Here is a 23,135-nt window from a genome sequence, read left to right as displayed (position 1 = left end):
CATGACGCATGTCCACTGTTCACCCAGCTAAAAACTGAATAAGGTGGCTCTTATCAGGTGATCCAGCTTGTCATCCTTCCCTTCCTCTAGTGCACGATCCTGTACTTGCATGTGTTGGGCCCACCAAATTATATTCAAATATTTATAAAAAGAGCCTACACCAAAATGACCATGTGGCATTAAAAAGTGGTGAGTATGGAAGATTCCTCCCACCCCACCAATTTTTTTTTCATTGCCTCATGACGGCGGAACTTTTTGGGTGCTGCCACAACCAATGATCCCGACTCTGTCCTTGCCCTTCATCAACAAAATCAGACCTTCTGGGCTCCACACATCAGTCTGCTATCTCAGGTGTTGGCAGCCGACCACTTGCTGACCGACACTTCAAGAAAAGTAGACAACATCACGCTTACTCTGACGTGGGCCTTGACAAGGCTTCATGCCCAGCCTGTGTTGCCCCCAGTGACGCCAAAAAGGGGCAACAGTGAAACGCAAACTCAAGCAACAACAGTTATCTAAGAATATTTAGGGCCATGCCACTGACCTATTGTTAGTTCTTGCCCTGCTATGACTTTTATGAAAAGCAAACTGCACACCATCATCATCAGCCTAACTACATCCACTGCAGGACAAAGGCCTCTCCTATATCCCCCCAATTAACCCTGGTCCTGTGTCAGCTGCTGCCACCTCTCCCCGCATACTTCCTAATCTCATCCGCCCACCTGACTCTCTGCTGCGTCCTGCTATGCTTGCCTCCTCTCTTGGAATCCACTCTGTTACCCACAGAGACCATTGGATACCTTGCCTTTGCCAATACATGCCCTGCCCATGCCCCTCGAACAGAAAGTCCTTAACTCACAGAGTGGAAGCCTGAGTAGTTGGTTCAACATTGTCGGAACTGCGCAAAGATGTGGAAGCGGGAATGTCACCACTGCCACACACAGGGTTTCTGTCACTGCCTGTGTGTTTTCAGTCGAGATTGTTTGCCACAGTATAAAAGCAGTCGCAACGCCTCAATGAAATCAGCTGCAAGTCAGCGCCCTGTCTGTGTCTTCTCTTCACGTCCACATCTTTGTGCTGTCCCGATAATCATTACCTCACACTTGTTTCCTGGCCCACTCTACTCTCTTCCTGTCTCTAACAATGCACCTGTGATTTTCCTTTCCGTACCTCACTGCGCTATCCTCAATTTAAGGTGAACTTTATTCGTTAGCCTCCTAGTTTCTGCCCCATAGGTGAGTACTGGTGAGATACTGCTCTTATATACTTTCATCTTCACCCGAGAGCCTGCCAAATGCAAACAACCCCATTCTTATTCTCCCAGTTATTTCATTTTCGTGGTCTGGATCTAGTCACTACATGCCGTAAGAAAATGTATTCCCTTACCTCTTCCAGCACCTCGTTAACAATATAGTAAGCTTCTGTTCCCTTCTGAGACTGTTGAATATTATTTTAGTTTACTGCATATTAATTTTTAGACCCATCATTCTGCTTTGTCTGTGTAGGTCTTGAATCATGCTTTGCAACTGTCCCCCGAGTTATATAGCACAACAATGTCATCAGCAATGACCATCATCCTTTCTCCAGTGTGTTTGCTTATTAAAGGACTATAGACACCAAATTTTTGCTTCTGTGTTTTCTTATTTAAAATAATACGTTAGACATTAACACGCATGAATGACCACGTGATATTTTGCCCATGACTGCTAAATAATTTAAAACTGAATTTCTTCTTGATGCTGTTTCGGTTTCAACCGAAGAGTGGCTCTGACATGTAGTTAGACTTAGGGTCACACGAGGCAGGAAAAAAATCGATATATATAACTGCTGATACATCGTTTGCCATCATTTGGGCTCTTGAAACAGGTTGGTTTAAGTGTTATAGTGAATTAAGACTATGTATCAGCGTTTATATTGCAGTTTTTTCATGCCTCACATGGCCTAAAGTCCAACTACACGCCACAGCCAGCGCTCGACTGATGAAGCTGAAAACGATGCAGCATGAGAGAAGAAATTCAATAATTCAAGCAGTCGTAGGCGAATACCACGAGGCGATCCACGTATTCTAATGTCTAATGCACCATTTGGAGGAAGAAAACGTGCAACTAAAATTAGGTGTCTATAGTTCTTTAAGAATTAAAAACAAAGTGCCTTGCCCAGTGCCACTTAAGTAATGTGTGTGACATCATCGTCTGTAAACTATACTGCGTGTATGAGGTGATCCAGGTGGGCAGAGAAGTGGATTCTCTGCAGCCGAGTGATCCATGTCAGCTTTGGAGTAGAAGATCCAATGGTGCTGGGGGGCCCAGCACCAAAAGAAGAGTAAATAAGGGCCTTCAGCACAAGCCCTTATAACCTTAGGAATTTTTACTGAAACTATAACGGTCATAAGGCCCCCCATAACATTAAGGATTTTACTGAAGCTTTCAGAGCTTTAGGGGTTCAGTAAAACTTTCAAGCCTCTGTCACAACAAAGCCCTCTTACATAAATAGGAAGACCCTTGTTTTGCGACTTCCCAAACATTCAGAGGTCCCAAATTGAGAAACTCATATGACAGCTGATAATACATAAAACTGGCAACTCACAATGCTGAATGGCCCCAAATGGAACATGTGAGAGATGTTTCCATGATAATACTGTTGTTTAGAATTTTATGTATCCCAGCAGTAAATGCAGGAAATGAACAGTGCACGCAGCCAGAATTTTTTTTCACGAAGGTGCGAAAGTTCGGGAGGCCCTGCAACCCCGCTCGCCACGCACCTGAATGCAGCTATGACAATGTGGCCACCTGCACATCCTGCACATAACTGGCATGCATAAACTCGGGTGCACAGTTACAACTGCCAATAGTTTATGGTTTATGGGGTTTAACGTCACAAAGCGACTCAGGCTATGAGGGACACCGTAGTGAAGGGCTCCGGAAATTTCAACCTCCTGGGCTTCTTTAACGTGCACTGACATCGCACAGTACACGGGCCTCTAGAATCTCTCCTCCAAAGAAATTCGACTGCCACGGCCGGGATCGAACCCGCGTCTTTCGGGTCAGCAGCCGAGCTCCATAAACACTGAGCCACCGTGGCGGCACTGCCAATAGTTAACGTCGCCAAGCAAAACCCATTACACAAGGCATCCATGTTAAAAAATATATTTGATTATCATGCCTTTTCTGCCACCCTATGTTTATTTTTGAGCAGACATAATCAGGAAGATGAGGAGCTCATTAATGTACGTATGAAAGAGCCAACAGTCAGCGGCGGTGACTGTTGGCAGCAAAACAACAGCAATGCATGCCCCTCCATCACCAGTGCTTTGTATCGCTCAGTACTTTGTGCGATTCAGCCATCTACAGCCCCAGTTTAAATGCTCAAAGGATTCACGGAGATGCCCAGCAAGAACTGCATTTGTTTCCCCCGGCAACACAGCTACTAAGTACACTTGACAGAAGGAACTCATGAGAAAGAGTGGGCACCTCCACGCTCTCACAACAGAAAATGACACTGCCTAAGCAGCAGCACAGGGAGTGGCGGTGGCTCAAAATTCTTCAGTTTTTACAAGTTCGAGTTAACGAGGGTTTAATGAACTTCGTGGCTGGCAGCAGTTTTTTGTGATGTCAAGTACGATGCAACGATTTGAACCCTGTGGTGTGAAAAGACTAATACATTCTCGAAATCATATTTTTCTGGCCAAAAGAACAGCTTTTCATGCTTACTAAATGGGATTATTGTTCTTGATGGCTGCAATTCCTTGCTTGCGTTAAAGAAATAAAATGCTCAGGAGTCCTTTTTAAAAGTGTAATATTTTTCCCGTTCCCGACACATGCTTGCGTGCTGTACTCAACAGCGCCCTCGTCAAGTCTGCATTAAGATGTGTGGCAGTGGCAGAGGATGCAGTACAACTTGGCTGTACTGAACATGAACAGTGTGCATAGGTTCAACTACCTGATGGTGTCACTCAAGAAAGCAACCGCTGTTGTCGAAGGGCTTTGGTTTTCCAGAAAACTACAAATAGGCCGTAACAACAGAAGCAGTCACTCAGCTTCCATGTGCACAAGCTGCTTCAGCTAACTAAAATACTCCTCTGAAGATACACAGAGACTAAGGAAGGGCAGTTTGAAAACCACCAAAGCCAGAATAGTTCACATTCACGTGGCCGCCACGGTGGCTCAGTGGTTATGGTGCTCGGCTGCTGACCCGGAAGACGCGGGTTCGATCCCGGCCGCGGCGGTTGAATTTCTTTGGAGGAGAAATTCTAGAGGCCCGTGTACTGTGCGATGTCAGTGCACGTTAAAGAACCCCAGGTGGGCGAAATTTCCGGAGCCCTCCACTACGGCGTCTCTCATAGCCTTAGTCGCTTTGGGACGTTAAACCCCATAAAACCAAAACCAAAACATTCGCGTGCAGTGACTACGAGCCTGATATAAAAGAGGCCGAGTAAGTTGTCACTAGGAAATTACAGCTGAACCTATAATTCTGTAGAACAAGTATTGGAATCTGTTGACAGGCTGTTAATACAAAAATCCTCAGTGCCACTTTCCACTGCACCAGCTTCAAGTGGCCACTTTGGTCAGACAAGACACGTTGGCTGTTTGCAGATTGGCCACAACAGGGTGCCTTCAGCAGCACAGTGATAAAACTTTTGTTTTAACAGCCTCAGGGTACTGCATCCACTGAAGAAAGCTAGAGCTCTGTAGCACTGAAACTGTGCGTCATAAACTGATGCCACATGAAGGTATCCTTGCAGGGGCACCCCACTGGCCTGTCTGTTTGAGGTGACATCTTTTGCAGTCCTGTGTAAAAACTTATACGCAAAAATGGTTCCATCCAAAGACATCTGCCACACTGCCACAACTCCCAGTCATCATTCAGGGCCATGCATTAACAGCAGATGTGCCTTTGCAACATGCACAAAGAGCATAGTTGCAAAGGCAGTTTTGAGTTGATGTCACAGAGAATCCTTTGGATGATCCCATGAAGTTTACAACAGCTAACTTGCAGAAAAGTTCATTGCTGTAAACAAACCTGGTGCAACTACTCTGCACCTAAAGCCCACCACCTCCATTTGCTTCCGAACTTTTCCACCCTACCTGAACACAAACATTCACACAAAACCGCTGTGACCTATCTGCACAAAAGCCCACTTTTTTTTTTTTGTAGGGTCAGACGTCAGTAACGGGTCATAAATAATATCCATGTGATGTGCTCAGGAAGAACACCTGTTTATCTTTGGCAGTGCATAATGGGCGAAATTTACGTTACGGTGGCTGTATAGCAGTAAACGCTAGGTTAGTGAAAATGGTGGTCGCAACGAAGAAATCATTTCCCTCCTCACTTCAGCCGCAACAAGGTTATGCTTACTCATCTCTCTTGAAGCCACCCAAGAGAGTTCGGCAAACCCAAGAAAAGCCACAGCTGAAATTTCTTTCACCATCGAACAACAGGTGATTGCCATCAGCTAGCCTAACGGCTTCACTTAAGGTCATCAAAACACTGAGGTATGATACCCAAACACTTCACCGTCGGCACTTCGAACCTGTCCACCCTTAGTCCACTAAAACGCTGTTGTGTACAAGCCAGAGCAGCACCTTGGCAGCATGGGGCAAACCCGAGGTGTTCTCTACAGCCATCCCAGTCAAGCGCGTGCATTCCAAGCATGCTGCTAGCGCAAGACCATCCAAAGCCGGCAGCTGACTCCCCAGAGAGCAAGAAATGAAAGACAGACACATCTCGGCGAAAAGCGAACACTAAATGAAGCAGAGTTGATAGAGGCTGCATATGAAAGGTGACTACACAGGACTGTCATTGTTCTCTGCTCAAATACCAAATTAACTAAATAAGTAATTAAAAACGAACACACAGCACACAGCACCGAGTTATGAGCCTAATATAAAGCATGCAATGTAAGGTTGAAAACTGAAAAATGCGATTAACTTTACTGTGAGGAGGCATTGTGCTGACACTCAACACAAGTTAAATGCCTGGGTTTGGCAATGGATAGCTGAGCATGTGCATTAGCTTCTTCGAGCAGGTATTTTCGGTTCCAATTCTTTAAGTTGTAAGATAGCGCTCATCCTGTTGGTATGCAAAGTGTCTGTCATTTCAATTTCACTTCATAAACATATGACAGTACTTAAAGAGTTGTCATCTGGGCCCATGGAAAGCCCCTAGGAACCAAGATGGGTGCACAAATGTCACCAAACCCAACGAAACACGTGACAACCGTGCAAGAAATTCTGCAGTGCATGTGGCCTTCTATAGTCAGATACAACTTAAGTCTGCAGAGAAGCTCCATCCACACTGAGCCTCCACACAAAGAATTCTTCCATGACAAAAAATTAGCCCGCTGCTTAAACGTTTCTTGTATCCTAAACAAGCAGCTTATGAGGAGAAAAAAATTACGAGCTCTAGAATATTGATACGCGGATTGTTTTGATATAGTCACATATTAAAAAGCTGATTTTGTCTACTGTTGCAATTGGCCGGCGGAGTAATACAAGACGCCGAGGACCATGGCCCAGTGTTTGCAACTGCTGCTTTTTTTAAGTTGTATCCTACTATACATACGAGGTCTGTTAGAAAAGTATCTGACTATTTTTTTTTTGCAAACACCTGATGGATATGAAACAAGCGCGCTTGCATCACGTGACCTTGAACTTTCGTGCGCATGCACGAATTTTTTCCCGCCTGCCGATAGCGTCAGTCGCTGGGACGCAGCATTTGAGTGAGGCAGTGCGCAGTGCTCTCGTCGGTTTTTTATTGCAAGGAAAATGGCGGAGTTACAGGAGCAGCGCTACTGCATCAAATTATGCCATAAACTGGGCGACAGCCAAGTGGAAACCATTCAGAATATTCAGACGGCTTTCGGTGACAATGCTATGAGCAGCACAAAGATTAATCAGTGGTACTATTGATTTAAAGATGGCCGCACATCGGTGGAGAGCGAGCCACGCTCCAATCGGCCATCAACATGCCGAAATCTCCAGGTCATTGCCGAAGTGAACGCTGTGGTGATGCGGGACCGTCGTGACACTATCCGAGAAATTGAGGAAGAGGTGGACATGATCAATTTTTCCGCACATTCCATTATCACCGAAGATTTGGCCATTAAGAGCGTTGCGGCGAAATTCGTGCCGAAGCTGCTCACGGTGGAGCAAAAGCAGCTTCGTGTTGAAGTCTCACAGGACATGCTGGATTCCGCAAACAGTGACCCCGACTTCATCAACATCATAATAACTGGTGACGAGTCTTGGGTGTACAGGTACGACCCGGAAACCAGATCCCAGGCGTCACAGTGGAAGCATTCCACGTCACCAAGACTTCAGAAGGCCCGCCAAGTGCGCAGCAATGTGAAAGTGATGCTGACTGCTTTCTTTGATACCCTCTGTGTGGCAGACCACGAGTACGCACTCTACAGGGTCAAACAATGACCAAAGAGTACTACAGGGATGTCCTTTGTTGCCTACGTGATGCTGTGCGGCGCAAGAACCCGGAGTTGAGGTCAACAGGAAATTGGCGCATCCATCATGACAATCCTCAGCACATTCCTCGTACTTGATTCACACTTTTTTGGCGAAAAACCAGACTGCTGCAGTTCAACAGACTCCTTACACTCCTGATATAGCCTCCTGTGACTTCTGGCTGTTTCCCAAAATCAAAAGGCCATTGAAAGGAGCGCGATTTCAGACAAGAGAGGACATTATGGCTGCAACGACAGCTGAGCTAAACTCCATTCCGAAAGGGGCCTTTTCGGAATACTTCCCAAAATGGCAGCACTGCTGGGAGAAGTGTGTGGAGTCCCAAGTAGACTACTTTGAAGGTGACTAGGTTTGGAACGCTCCAGTTATGCAAGTTTTTTTTCTACGGCCAAAGGTCGGATACTTTTCTAACAGACCTCGTATATATATAATATCTGCACATGTAACTTTTAGTGTAGTAGGATAAGAATTTTCAGCTTCCCCAGCTGCTAGGCTCATGCCCAGCCCACTTCATTGTGAGTGCCTCCGCAGTGTGCAAATGCTCCGGGAAGCTAAGCATGAGGGATGAGCAGTCAATGGCAGCAAAAACCATGAAAACCATGTCAGTAACCCGGACACAGGGTGTTCAAGCGTGGCAGTCAGCTCATCACTTGCAATAAAGATATTGTAATCGTAAAATATAAGCGCGTCTACATGGGCAACAAATACACCAACAAACACAGACTGATGGTGCATTCCAGTGCGCAAACAGAACCACTCAACGGCACTCACACAAGTTATCTCACAAGAGTGACCATCTACTCCCAAAAGTGCTCCAGCAGGAGCAAGCACCTTCCAGTGGGCCAGTGGGGGGTGTGAGGGCAATTCAAACCCAAGATAGAAAAGGAGTCGTTCCAATGCGCCCAGTGTAGTTGATAGCAGTCGGGGCTGCTCTCTCGTAAAATGCGGAGTGCGGAGGAAGTTGCGTGACATTCAAACGTCACGATCTTGCCGTTATTTTTCGTTGTTGTTCCACTGCTCTGTTCAAGCATGCCTTTTTCTTCCTTCTCCCAAGCTCTACAGGTTGAAAGCAAACTGCAAGCTCATACGACATATGCACGGTGTGTGCTGGCAACAGGTGCAAGTTGCAGCTGCAAGCCCACACCTGCCAATTTGCACCTGCAGTTGGCACCTAGTGGAAGGAGACTAAATTGTGCCTTAGGCATTCACTGGTATTTTTCCGATTACTTTGTGCACTCCCCAGAGGGCACCACATCTTGTAAAAAGAAAAGGCTTGGTAGTTTTAATTTTTTCAACACAGACTCGGGTTCGGCCCCTATGCCGGAAAAGGTTGAGGAAACGGTGGAGCTGTTGGAATGCCTGTGGACAATTGCCAAAAGCACCACTCGAGAAAACGAAAAACATGATCGACAGTCATGTTTTAGCTAGCATGCAAACAGAGAGAGGTTGGGAAGCAGTTCCAGTGGTAGAACAAGCACTCCTTCCTTCGTTGTGCTAATGCTCTACTCTTCCCTGCTCAGAGCCACTGCTCCCGATCGCCCACTGGAATGCACCATAAGTGCTTGAATTGTTTCAGTAGCAGAGAAAAACACCTTCCTTAGATTTGTTTTCACCCTTGGCTGTTAACAGCAAGGCCTCCAGAGAAAAAAAGCCTTGAAACTGGACTTCAAGCACTGAGCTTGCATGAAAGTAAACTCAATGCTAAATTCTAGGAACCTTAAACAATGAAGGAAGTTTAACCTTCCATCTGTCAGATCAAACTGGGGGAACGTGCACAACTAGTGACCACAAAAGCAGAGTGTACAGACAACAGTTTGCTTGATGTACCAGTGACAGTGATGCCAAGGCCTGCATGCCCAGGTTAGCTTGAGTGCCACCCCCCCCCTCGTGCGGGGGAACATCACATTCTCAAACTAAGCTCTTCCAAGTTGCCTTTTGCATTGAGCTCTCAACAGAGCACAGTGGGCACCCTTGCTATCCTACTTATGCTCCATGAGTTATGCCATCTGCTTTCATGCCTTGAGTTGTAAACACGCGAACATTTCTTTTTCTTTCTTTAAAGTCATAGGGGTTGAATGAATATCACGAATATCTACAGTCACATTTACATGACTTATGTGGTGACAACAAACGACATAACGCTGCTGGGAACTGCAATGCAAAACTCATTCATGTCAACGCAACTCACAAAAGAGTGGGCAAAATGTGCAGTTACTTTCTTCGATGTCTTTGTCTGGCCAAATGTCTGGAAGCCAAGACAGGCAAGTAGCAATCTGTGAAGCAACTGTCACTGTACACAACGAATGAAGCACTCGGAGAGAGGCAAGCCCGTAAAGCTATAGCATGTACAGCTGAACACCCTTTTGGTATACTGAAAGGATGACTCCATGTGACATTATGACATGAATAGCAGCTGACTGGAGAAAGTAGCATACACATTTTCCCCAGTTTTGCTTTCTCACAAGGCATGCTTGCTGCATGGCTTTATAACACAGCCTTTTGGCAAAACCCCACGGAACGAGTAATGAGAGGTCCTCCTCTCTTGATTTGTTTCATGGGGCCTAACACTGCATGAGCACTTTCTTGCAAGTGCGGCTGTACTTATCACCATGGCTCTTTGCAACAGCTACACCTAAGATTGTTTGAGAGCTGCTCAAGAAGCCATCTGTAGATAGAGGTGCGACTTCAAGCAGCACTTACTGTAGCCACAAGGGGTGTTCAATAGGTCGTGTTTTCTAAGTGCCTCTTAATTATTAGGTTATAAGGTCATCTGCAAGCCATCATGAAAGAATGAGGGCACCTGTTGGTAGCAATGCAATATCGCATAGATGATCTCTTTGTCAGACGCAAACCATGTACTCTTCAAGAGTTTCTTTTATGCTGGATACATGCCAGAATACCAAAGATGAAATGTAGGCGCTCTAAGGTGGGTGGAGCAAAACAGATGCCCTGATTATTCTATGACGGCATGCAGAAACTAGTGCACTGATTAGCCAAAGTGTACTGCTGCCAGCGAGGACTGCACTGAAGACTGACATGCTCCAAAAAAGGAGGACATTTCAAACTCTGAACTGAATGTAATATCTTTCAATTTCATCACTTAAGAGGGATCCCGGATACGGGGATCGGAGGTGGAATTTTTTGAATGAAGTCTGGCATGCCTATAGACCTTTGCAACAAGGGCTCCCTGGGCGCTGCCTTATTGTTCACTGGACTGCCGTGAGCACCTCGCGCTAGCACGGTGGAAGCGGCGGCGGAACCGGTTTCCGACAGTCCAGAGAGGAGGTGTTTTGACAACTCCCTCGCCCAAAGCAAAGGTCTATATGGAAGTCCACTGAGCGCTCAAATATAAAATTTCACAGCAAATTTCACGCCATAGGAAGCATAAGAGGGTTCTCACGCAGCTTCCACCTTCACCGTTCGATGACGTTCTACGTCACACCTGCGGTAACTCAGGACGTTCTACGTCCGCCGCTTATGAACGTGGGTGGCGCTGATGAACACTCTCAAGGTTAGGTTACTTGTAAACATAAATACCCCCGAAAGCAGAAGATTTGACAGCCGTCGCCGTAGCTCAGAGGTAGAGCACCGGACGCGTAATTCGGAGGTCGTGGGTTCGTATCCCGCCGGCGGCATGTGGTTGTTTTTTCTTCTGCTTTTCTAATCAATTACCTTTAATCGATAACATATTCAGTAATATTCTAAATTGATCAACACCACAAAATAAATAAATTAATTAAAAATCCCCTCTGCCCCTTGGTTTCTGAGGCTGTTGGCTTCTGTCACAGCAATAACTTAGGCAGTTTTGAAATTATAAATTTTTATATGTCTCACTGCTACACCGAACTTGCAGAAAGCCAGGCGTGACAACAAAACGTGGTAGGAGCTTGCAGACACTCTTAAGTTTTACCCAATGAAATCGTTCATGCAATGACATTTTACAAATATTTTTAGCAGCCCGATTTTTTCTACAGGAAATTTCATATCCACGCTTGCACAATGTACTGATTATTGTCACGTCAAATTAGTGACAGAGTTAAAAAAAAAGAGAAATAATTCAGAAATACAGGAACGTCACTGCATATAGAATTTATCAAGGAACACAATGCAACAAACCGCATGAAAATTCATGAAGCCATTGTCATGCTACGCTTTCTGCAAGCAGGGCAGTTGCGTCAAACAACACTTTTGAGACAACTGGCATTTTCACGGAAATTCCGGACAGTTTTTTCCTACCTACGATCACAAAAACATTTTTTGAAGTCCCTTCAGGGCTGTTTTTTTGGGGAAACTTTTTGGGATATAACCACAAAGACTTTATAGACACCAAATCTGGTGCTTTCAGAAATTCGTTTTTTTTTTTTTCAAAATTTTTGTGAACAAGTTACGGCAAAAAAGGCAAACCTTACTCAAGCCCTTCTCCTCAAATGAACATGTCCTACATTACAACCATTGATTATATATACTGTGATGTGACGTGCATATTTGGGTGCACATTACAAAATGTAATGAAAGTGTAATATGACGTGGTGTCCCTAACGAACAGAGCGCATAGATTCAAGATACACTAAGCGACAGGTTTGCATAGAGGCGGCAGTAGATGGACATAGCACATGCACCAGCGATAGAGCACACGAGTGTGTCGCTGCTGCCTCGACAGCAGTCATGCCAGATGAGCACAGGTGCGAATTCTTATGTTATGGAGCAAGAGCCCTGTGCACGTACACATTTGCTGCTCAAATAGGATTGTCCCTAAGGCTCCACTGTAAGGCCATGGAGAGGAGCAGATATGAGAGGTCAGGCAAAACAAAAGATTGCCTGTATGGGAAAGGCAGCACTGTGAACAAACCGGTGCAACTGCCTTTGTAAAAATGACCTAACAGAGAGGTATCTCTTGGGCTGCCAGTACTAACACATATTTCATATCTTAGATGAATGCCAATTGACTCAGTGATAAATTTTCTTATCACTTCCTTGCACACCATCTGATCAAAAAGTCCCCAGGGCATCAAGGCTTCCATCTGGGCCCTGCAGTGTGGCTTGTACGATATTGCAGCAGTGAGAGCTTCTCTCCAATGGCCCTCCAACGTTTTCAAGTGCCTGGCCACTGCAGGTGCCAGGCAGGAAACCAGGCAGCCTGGGAACTTTTAAGAAGGATGGTGAAAATGGCTTATGTTAACACCAATTGGGTATTCATAGTGTGATAGCAAAAGTCAAGGCCATGGGCCTCCACACCACTGCGAGCATTCCCAACAGTTATGCCGACCAATATCGCACAACAGCACTGAAAGCCACCAGAGAAAGGGGATGGTGGAACAAGTGCATCCAAACCAATGCGGCAGCACTCGAACAAGACGGACTGCCGCCCTGTTTCAGCTGTGCTAAGCCCCCAACAAAAGAGGTGTGGTTACTATCGGAGTTGTTCAGATCAGGAGGGTCTGGGACCTTGCCGTCTCAACGGTGATAGTAGGAATGGTGCATATCAATGAGGACAGAAGCAAAAGCCTGCCTCATTTCTAAGCCCAATTAAGAACAAAGCTTCGAGAAAAAAAAAAAATCGATTTATTCTTGAAATGAACAATGCTATCATGAGCAGCACTTTGCCTTTGAAGCTAACAGAACTGGATGACAGTTTTCTCGCTGGCTTTACAACAAATTCTTCGCCGCAAGAAATAACTATGTGCTGCAAATCACACACCTGTGCTCACATGCACAATGCATGCACACAACGCATTATCACCCTCGGCACCAAGGGTCAAAGAGACTGCAACTGGGACACAAGTGTGTTCCTCAGTTTGCACTGCACATGGAAGCAGCTGGCTTGCAAAGCAAGAGCTCAAACATCACAACAAAATGGTTCCTGGAGAGTGTTCGCAGGTATCACAACATCTATCCAACTAAGGGAACAAGGTGAAAGGTGGCTACGGATGTTTCTGCTCAAATTAGTCGAGGCTGTGATAGAGGCAATAACCTGCAGTGTGTCCAATGTGCAAGTATGAACTGGATCCAACCTGGAATGTATTTGGATTGAGCCCTAATTACAAAGTGAAAGCAAATTCTGCTTTGCCTGAACCAATAAGGCTGGCAGACGGACTAATTTGAGGAGAAAAAAACCGGAACCTACACATCAGCAAATTGAAGCGATTTTTCACTGCAGCACAGAAATGGGAAGTGAACAATGCAATGTGCAGAATACAACATAAAATGAACATGGTCAGAGAGCCAAGTCAGAGAAGTAAATGACAGAGCTATTGCACAAAATCTAAACCACAAACAATTGTCTGCAACAGCAAGAAATATGTCCATCACTTGTATCATTGATGGAGGGACACTGAAAACAGTAACAACAACAAAAAAAAAAAACGCTGCATTAACAAGCCTTCACTAACACTAAACCATGAGCCCCACAAAAGCTCACTTGTTCTGGAGAATGCACATGTCATGTAAACTGCACCGCTAATGATGCATGCCAAGGCTGCAATCAGATCTCGTAGATTTAAGCCTATAAATAACAAAGGGCTGCACTCATTACATGTTGACTGAAATGATGAGAGCCAGCCAACAAGTTCTAACAGCACACAGGAAGACCCACAACCAAGCATCGTAAATCAGATGTGAACAGTGCGCACCACGTCTGCCAAATGAAAGCCAGAGATCCCTGCCCCAAAGCAAAATAGGCCCAAGAAGCATTCCTGCCGAATACCCTGTCATTCTGATTGACAAGAACCCTGCTTTGGACAAAGACACCGCACGAGATAAAGAAACCACGACTCATACCACACCCGGAAAAGCAATGCTTACTTCAGGTGATGACGACAGATGGTAATTCCATTCATTTAATTTATCAAATTTGCTTCGATCCTGTCTCCACCTACTATAACCTTACAACAATCAACTCAATAACTGCGAGTTACACTGCTCCAAAAGTTGAAATGTTCAGGGCTGAAGGACCCAGAGGCACCTCCAATTATGCTCGAATCCCCAGTGCATGCTTGTCAATGGGGACTGGACATTTCAGAGTGCTGATTATTCACAACTGAGCGGCATTTGTTTTTTTCATTTTTCCATATCATGAGCTGCTCTTTGGCATTTTTAGCGCTTTTATTTAGATTGCTGTGGCTGCTCGCACGGATATAGTAGAACACTGAAAGTGAATTCATGCTGGCCGCAACCTACTACGTCAAGAACATGCACATGCACGGCCACACAATCACTAGCCTTTCCTAAAGCTGCTGAAACATCAAATAAATTAACCAGGCCAATATTTTGGTGCGCGTCAAACTGGTAAAGTTCAAATCAGGGGTAGTTTTGGCAATTGCTAGCATTGAAGACAGACTGGTAAACTTTCTCAAATTTAACTTCAACTCAGCCAAACTCCTGAATGCCATGCATGTCGCAGGAGCATACCCAATGGAAACCTGCATTTTAAGCATTAAATTTAATTATCTCAAGTAGTGCAAGTGATGGCTGGAACGCACAAGGAAAATTTTCGTCTACTCATTCTGCCTGACTGGAAACTATTGTCATGCTTTCTTTTTCTTTTCTGCTGCGGTCATTCAACCATCACATATCTTTGGTGCAGACCGTGAATGGAGTTACAGTGCGAGCCACAAAACTGAGAATACTTGCCATCGCAACAGAGCAAACGACAATGACATGTTAAGAAACGCTCACAATGGCAGTACTGTAAAGTATACCTACAGCCAAACCCCACTACAATGAACACTGCCGTAACGAAACTTCCACTACAACAAAGTATTCCCAATCCACTGTCAGCAAACCACAAAAAAAATTGCCAACGATTACGTTACTTCCTAATGCGAAATTTGAGCTCGGCTCATCAGCTGTTTCAGCTTTTCGATAGATTCAGGCAAAGAATTTGAGCCAAAGAGCTGTGCTCTAAAACTAATGCAATTAATTCCCTCCCCTTCCAAAAAAAAATTTCGTAGTGGGGCACCACTTGAGCCAAGTTTTTGCAGAGTAGAAGTGAACCTGAAAATTTACTTTTGCAATGTAAGAAGCATAAGGCTGCCAATTTGTTTATTTTTGTACATCCAAAGATGCTACAGAGTTTAATATCCTGTTCAGTTTCACCAAAAACACCCATTAAAGCCAGTATCCACTTCAACTAGCACGGCTGACATACCCTACAGATCTGCACAATCATACACCAAGCATGAATGTACGCTTGAATTAGTGCTGCACATGCTTTCCTGCACAAGCCTTAGTAGTTATGGTTCGTGGAATTTGTTTCAGTCGTGTCTTCCCTCCCTAACGTGCAAAAAAAGGTTTGGTTTGGTTTAGTTTATGGGGTTTAACGTCCCAAAGCGACTAAGGCTATGAGAGACGCCGTAGTGGAGGGCTCCGGAAATTTCGACCACCTGGGGTTCTCTAACATCCACTGACATCGCACAGTACACGGGCCTCTAGAAGCAGCCAACTGAGTGAGACCCTGAATGCTCTAACATGGCATGGTTCTTTGAGGCAAGGACTACAGACATGAAAGGAAACCCTTCGTAGCCTTGACCCTTTCCTCGCTGATGCAAACCAGTGTTTCACTTCCCCTCATCTTATTTGAGCTGCAAAGTGACAACGTTAACGAATCTCCACCTTCAGGGCTACGCTCGACGCCTCGGAGCCTAATCATGAGAGTGCTGGCAAAACACTTGCCTTAGATACATTCGCTGTTCCCGTTACTCTTCTTCGCAAACTCTGCTTTCCTATTTTGGGCCCTTCATATGGCTGGCGTTGTGCACTTGCCACTCTAGCATGGCTTCCCTATTCGGGCTTGGCCCAACTGCGTGCACTCAACAACTGTGCAGTGCTGCCGCTGTCAAGCACTGAGCGCACGAAAGCAGCTGCCTGCCAGTGATGTCATAACATTGGTCAATATTTGGAGAGATGTGATGGCGTGGAAGTGCAAGAATATGCAGATCAACTGCTTCTCCCAGCTGCTTGGCAATTAAGAAGTTCAAAGAATCATTTTTTTTTTCTGCTGCTTTTTGGATGCTTAAAGGGAAACTGCATAGGTTTTAGAAATCAACGCGCTTAAGAGGGTCGAATGTGTGAAACCTGCAGGTAAAGCATGCGAAGTCTTTTTGGGCTAGCACTTGAAATAGTGAAGTAATCGTCGATTAAAATCCGGATGCCCTTCAAGCTTCTCCGCAGCGCACAACGCCCACTTGGGGGCGCATGATGACATCATCGAAGGTATCTTTACATTTCCAACCCACAAACGCTTGCTTAGAAAGAAAAAAACCAGCACCACCGAAAGAAAACCCTGCCAAGAGTTGTTTGGCAGCGTCTAACGAGTCAGGGCAGGGTGTAGTTGACGACAGCGGTAATTTGAAATCATACCTTCCGTGACATCACGCCGAGTTTCTCTGCACTCCTCCGGTGCATTGAGGAGAAGCGCAAATTTCAATCGTCGCTCACGTCATTATTTTAAATGCTAGTGCGAAAACACTTGGCATGCTTTACGTACAGCCTATGTAGATTTGAGTCCTTGAATATCACAAAATTCTAAAAGAAGTGCTGCAGTTGCCCTTTAAGGTACCCAGTAGGGCCCTGAGCGATCAGTCAGTGATATCTGCAGGACCAGGTTGCGATGCAACAGAGCGACGGAGTATGGCGAAAATCATATCATGGCACTGATGTTGCAGCACCAAAGCGATGAAAGCTGCCCAGGCTGACTGGTTTAAGGAGATAAACGCTGTTCATGAGCGATCCAGTCCAATCTGTCATTGTTTCGAGCTGATTTCACAATTTTCCGCGGGTCTCGTTCATTTTGTTGTAATGGGGTTTGACTGTATGTCCGTATGCTTACACCAAAGTTTTCAGCACACAGCAGAGCAAAGCGACATGCTGAAGAATGCAACATGCAGATAAGACATGCCACCACTCATCCCTCAACAAAGTATGCACACTGGAAGCAGCTTTTTCAGCAAAGCATGCACATGTCAGGACTGGGCAAACGCAATGCCCTACACTGTATGGTAGCACTAAGGTTTGTCCAGAACACCTGCCACAGGGTAAACGAGGAGCTTGCAGGCACCAACACGGCTGTGGTGCAAAAGAGCGAACATACTATGATACTATGAACAGCACACCACAAGTATGCCTCATTACTATGATTCTCTATGAGTGCGTAAGCCCATTATGCCTCCACTGCCCTGTCTCGCACAGTCTCCAGGCCCAATGCCAAGGTGCTGCTCTCACTTTCACATCAATAAATACCAGCGAGCAACATCTGCTCAGCACACGCGCAAGACCAAAACGACTTGAGCCAAACTGCACACTGCTATTTCCTTACATAAAATATACTGGCTATGCTAATCAGTGTGGCACAATGCTAGGCATGGCACAGATTAAACTAGCACTGTACTCTCTGCACCAGGATATAGTGCAATAAAAACTGCACGCCTAGTGAAACCAGGACATACATGATCAGCAGGAGGAGGCTGGCCATAGTTCAGGCTTTGCCACTCTACCTTATGCAATGTTATGTCTGTAACAATCCAACAACTATCAAGCCCCACAAGGCATCAACAGTTTCACATGGTAACAACAAGATTTGAGGGTTTCCTTTTCATGGCCCAAAAGCCAACCAGAGGCATTCCTGACAGGGCTAGAACACTAAACTAAAGATGGATGCCAATAGTATTGCAAGAAGAAAGGGACATAAAAAAAACTCCCGATATGCTTTCCAAAATCAACAGATTTAGTGTGGGTACACAAAGCTCATGCAAGTTCCACTAACTTGCAAGCTAATCGGTGCAGAAAAGGTTTCTCTGTCACGTGAACATATGCAGTTGAAAGCAGCCTTTCGAAAAGGCCAGGCTGCACAGACTTGGTCAAGCTGCCTTTAAAAGGCCAGAAATAAAGCAAAATAAAGGAGCTAAATGCAAAAATGTAGAAGTATCGCAGAGCAGCTCGGTGAATTTTACAATGAAAGAGAATGAGTTATCACAGCGCTTGTCTATCCAGCCGCAACAGCTGACATTCACCTTTCTCCCCCACTGCCAACACTGCTCACGGGGCACAGGCGGGCTGAGAGAGGCGTGGCTGCAGCCTTACAACGGCTAAAAGCTGTTATGCAAAGGCGAATAAACAAACGAAGGAGCCTGCATTCCCTTGCTGTGGAATGCAGTCACAAAACAGCACCAGAAACAGACTGGGCATTCTACCAGAAGTGCCGTTCTCTAAAATTATATACTCTTTAGGCCGCAAACACACGCACACATATCTATACATTGATGCATGTAAGTATGCATGTATTCCATTCGTTTCACAAAAAATTGCTTGCGGGTCAAGTACAGTGAGCTACCCTCTGTACGACCTCAAGCTGCGAAATTATAAGGCTTCACAAATAAGCAATAAATAACGAGAAGATAACACACAGATCTCTGAGAAAAAAAGCGTGTGCGAAAACATACTGGAGATCAAATGTCTGGCGAAAACAAAAGCCACCCGTAATTACTAGTAAGCCCAGACAGCTAGTAACCACTCTAATGCATTTTTCACTGGGCAGGTCTTCTCACAAAATTTAGCAGGGCTAATTGGAAATATCAGACCTGTTTCACAACGTACAACCAGACCAAAGCAGTCCGAGCAAGGAAGGCACGACAGGCTAGCGATAATCCAATGCAGCAACCAAAAATGTACTGTGAGCATCAAATGAAATGCACACAGGGTAACTGAAACGTGAGCGCAAAGGACACAAAAATGCTAGCTCCTGGAGAAGATATACAGGCGATGTCCATTAATAGTACTTCCACACAGCGGTATTCGTGTCATCGAAGTGAAAATCAAATGTGCTAGTATTCAGTTTCTCTTAAATGAAATGTTCTCGTCTAGCTATTCCCATTTCAAATGTCTAGTTTACATCTCATCTGACGCTGACAGTACAAATTACTGAAGGTACCGCTGATGACCTTTTTGATTTATTATTGCGAAGCAATACATTTACTGCTGCTGTGCCACATGAGTAATAAGAAACAGCAATTTTTTGTTGTCCTCCTATTACTTCACGTAAAATACATAATACAGTAGACGTTTGATATGTTTTTTTAAAAGATGTGAGGAAAACATACATATTACTCGGTAAAATGTGTGACTGAAATGATTCAAAGCCACTATTGTTTCGAAAACAGCTGAAGAATGAAGTACAGCTGCAGTGGAAAAAGAATAGCACAGGAGACTCATGACTGGTGCGAAATAACCTCCACTCGGGCACAGCGGTTCCCAAGAATGCCAATAACAGGAATGGCGTGCTTTCCCCAATACTCATTCTTGCGCGATAGTCTGTACAAAGATATAGTACTACACCAAAGCTCACTTTCTAATAAGGTTGATCTGCATTTCTCGGTGGTAGGTATTAAGATGTATTCTAGTGTTTGCATGACTTCTACCTGCATTTTCGCTGTTTTTAGTGCAGAAGGATACCCCGCAGCAAATCAACTCCACCGCCAGCAGTACGGGTGACAGAAGCCAGGATCCCAGACTTCAGTGCCACTGCCACCACTTTTCCATAGCATGCCCAAGAGGCTCAGTCTGCTTGTACGTTAGTGCATCATAGTCATTTTCAGATATCCCAGTTATGCACAGTGAAAAAGCCTCCGCACTTATGCTTGTATTTTAGCACACCTTCTGTCGGCTGTAGACATACCGTATGGTGTCAAACATATCAACCAAGTTCTACTGTAATCTGTCACACAGCACAGCAGGCCAAAATTTCTGTTCTGTTGAACAGAAAAACAGAATATTCTAGCATACTTCTGAAAGCTGCTTCAATTTCTCAAATGTCCCTTGGGACTCAGTAGTATTACAGTCTTGTTTGCGGTTTATGTCTAGCAGCCATTTCTTGTGTCAGCTGATCGAAACCAAAGCCCAACCACACACTGGTGAGCAGAGCCCAGGTCTGTTCATTTATATATATAAAAAAAGAATTCTTGCAGTGGGCTTTCAAACACTGTAATACATAGTGCGCTTCTAGCATCTCAAGGATGAAAAGCAAGGTAAACCTGTGCCAACCTATCACAGACTACTGCAATGTGCATAATAAGCAAAGAAGCTCATGACAGCTTTTTCAGCGAATGAACCCCTTCTTCAGGCAACAACACACAACATTCCATTGTCAGCGTCATGACAGAGAATGACACCTTGATGATGGGGAGCTGCAAACACCATCTTTTCTGTGCATCCACACGTAGGATGGCTGAAATGTGACCTCTGAAACCACTGATACATTGAAGCACATCACCTTGAGCTAGCAGAAGCAATGTGCATATCCGCCTGACAGCTCAAGAGAAAGCCACTTGTGCTGAATGCTTGTTGCGTTAAGATGACTCAAGATAGCACTGAAATACTGCTGTGTTGATCAGGGAAACCAGGTTCAGTGCTTTTGCCAGCCAAGCAGCTGACTTGTACGTGCTCAAATTTCACACAGAGTGAGAACTGACGGTCAATTTCGCTTAATTCTACATTTGTTTGGGCACTGTACATACTCAGTTCGGTCAGAATGGGTCTGAAGTCACAACTTTTTTTTTAGGAACAAAAAATTTTTTTTGCAAAGGCTGCAGCAGCGGGGGGCACACTCTCACTGGTAGCAGAAGGACAAAAACAGACGATGTGGAACATAAAATGCTCTGCTGCAATTCACAAATAAAGCCAAAAGTCATTAAAATTTGTGGTAAATTTGTGCAATGTTTCCTTCAACCAAAGTAGCTGAAATGGGCAAGAACATGTTCAAAGCCCCCCCCCCCCTTTCAAATCCACCATTTCAAGTTTTTTTTTTTGCCCTTTGGCCGGACACTGTCCAACCAGGTGTCTATCTGCTACGAAGGGTATGGCTGTGACATCATCATCATAACAGTAAGAACCTTATTGGTCTAGCATCTGTGCAAACTTTTAAATAACCCTGACTGAATCAAGCAAGTACTGCACCACCTATGTCACACTTCTAAGCAAAATCTGAGCACAGACACGTCAGGAGTCCATGTCCACGTTACAAGCCAGGTGATGTAAGGGTCTGTTCATGTGGGACAGTAATGCACGATTCCTCTGCAGTTGCAAAGTGCACAGACCTGAATCGGAACAGGGCAGTGCTTGGTTGGTAAAAAGAGCCCAAAACATAAGGGGCAAGCAAATGTATGCCATTCCATCATCGGGAATCAGGCACTAAGAGAATCAGTGCACCAGAAACCACGCTTGGCTCTTCACCAAATGAGAAAGAGCAAAATCACAGAGTTTCCCTCCTTTGACCACCGAACTGCCCCGTGGCCTTGTCACGACATCCTGTGGCTAGCAAAAGGCATGTTCCCCACCTAGAGAATGCACCCAGCACAAGTGGCTCCCTCTGCTACTTTGGGCCTAGTGTGCCATCACCATCAGCTGTCCTCAGTGAGGCTGAGCATGGCCTGGGCACAGGCCAGGTGCTGGTCCGAGTAGGGCACGAGCATGTCCCCCGAGTAGCGCTTCCTGCCGTGCATGCTAGTGTCACCTGGGTAAGGGGCCTCCATGCTAAAGGGCGGCTCACTCAGGAACAGGGAGGCACTGCTGCCCCCCCCACTGCTGTTGGTGTGGGGGGGAGGGGGACCCATGAGGCCAGGGAGGTGGGGCTCGTCCGCCGCGTGCTGGCTCATCTTGCGCCGCTTGTGCACCAGCACATCCTCATCTGCGGGGGACAACACCAGATGAGTTACCACCAGAGTTACTCTTACCAGGCCACGAGAAAATATAATGCTCTCATAGCTCTGCTATTCTGCACAGCCGTATATGCAATTCCACACTGGTAAGACGCAAGGCGACATCCATCACCACAACAGCCTAGGAAAGAAACACTGAAGGAGGTAACAAGTGCTTCCGCTTTCTAACCACAGTTGTCCATTCAAGCCGAGAAATTCCCCTCCAACAGCTCTGTAGATACTGACCACATTTGTAGTATCCGTTTCGGACAAAGCAAGTTGCCAAACATGCCATTATACAAGAAATGTTCAATAAACTCTTCCTCTTCATCATGAACTTAATTAACAAGCAGCTTTAGCCTAAGATGAAATGCATAATCAGCCCCCCCTCATAAAATTTCTGTCAGCAAATGCGACTTCTCTGAGGAGAGAAACTGATGACACAAGCACTCACAGTGCTCGTTTCTCACTTTTTTCACAAACACACACAAAACAAGATTGTGCTTCTACTCTCTTATCGTGGAATTAGAGCACTCAATCACTTGATCTCTGACCACATCGGAAGGATAAGGTGAGGTAGATATAAAAATTTGCATTTTGAAGTTGAACGTTTATTCAAGCTATACAAGGCTCTCACAAAGGCTTACAAATACACACAAAGATGCAGAAAGGGGCACCAAAGTTTAGCACTGAAGTGGGACCTCTCGAAATGAAATACAAAGGAAAATAAAAAATCAGGCAGCTATATACCGTATTCACCTGAATGTTACGCGACCACAGCTGTAATATGCGAGAGTAGAGACCGTGGGCATGAAGTAGAAAAAAAAAAAAATATGTGAATGTAACTCAAGTAACAAAACCACACTGAACTGAAAGGTGAGTTGAAGTTAATGAACAAAAGCACCTAAAATAAAATGGCTTTTTTCGGGCTTGTCTACATAAAAAGGCCGCATCCGAGCCTCGACACAGTATGCCAGCT

General features: G+C 45.1%; 1 protein-coding gene across 5 annotated transcripts in view; it reads right to left on the bottom strand.

Annotated features, from left to right (window-relative positions):
• The window catches only part of Rel (nuclear factor NF-kappa-B family member relish), a 112,895-nt gene that overhangs the window by 32,536 nt on the left and 57,224 nt on the right, over positions 1-23,135 (bottom strand). For all 5 annotated transcript variants that reach the window (XM_089584801.1, XM_089584805.1, XM_089584803.1 and 2 more), the window contains exon 10: positions 21,973-22,146. In XM_089584801.1, coding sequence (XP_089440927.1) covers positions 21,973-22,146 — 174 coding nt within the window. The remainder of the gene's footprint in view (positions 1-21,972; positions 22,147-23,135) is intronic.

The sequence above is a fragment of the Amblyomma mixtum genome, chromosome 3 (genome assembly GCF_055824585.1).
Source record: "Amblyomma mixtum isolate Tamu chromosome 3, ASM5582458v1, whole genome shotgun sequence".
NCBI lineage: Eukaryota > Metazoa > Arthropoda > Arachnida > Ixodida > Ixodidae > Amblyomma > Amblyomma mixtum.
The sequence above is the reverse complement of the archived record's forward strand: the minus strand, read 5'-3'. Positions and strand labels throughout refer to the sequence as shown.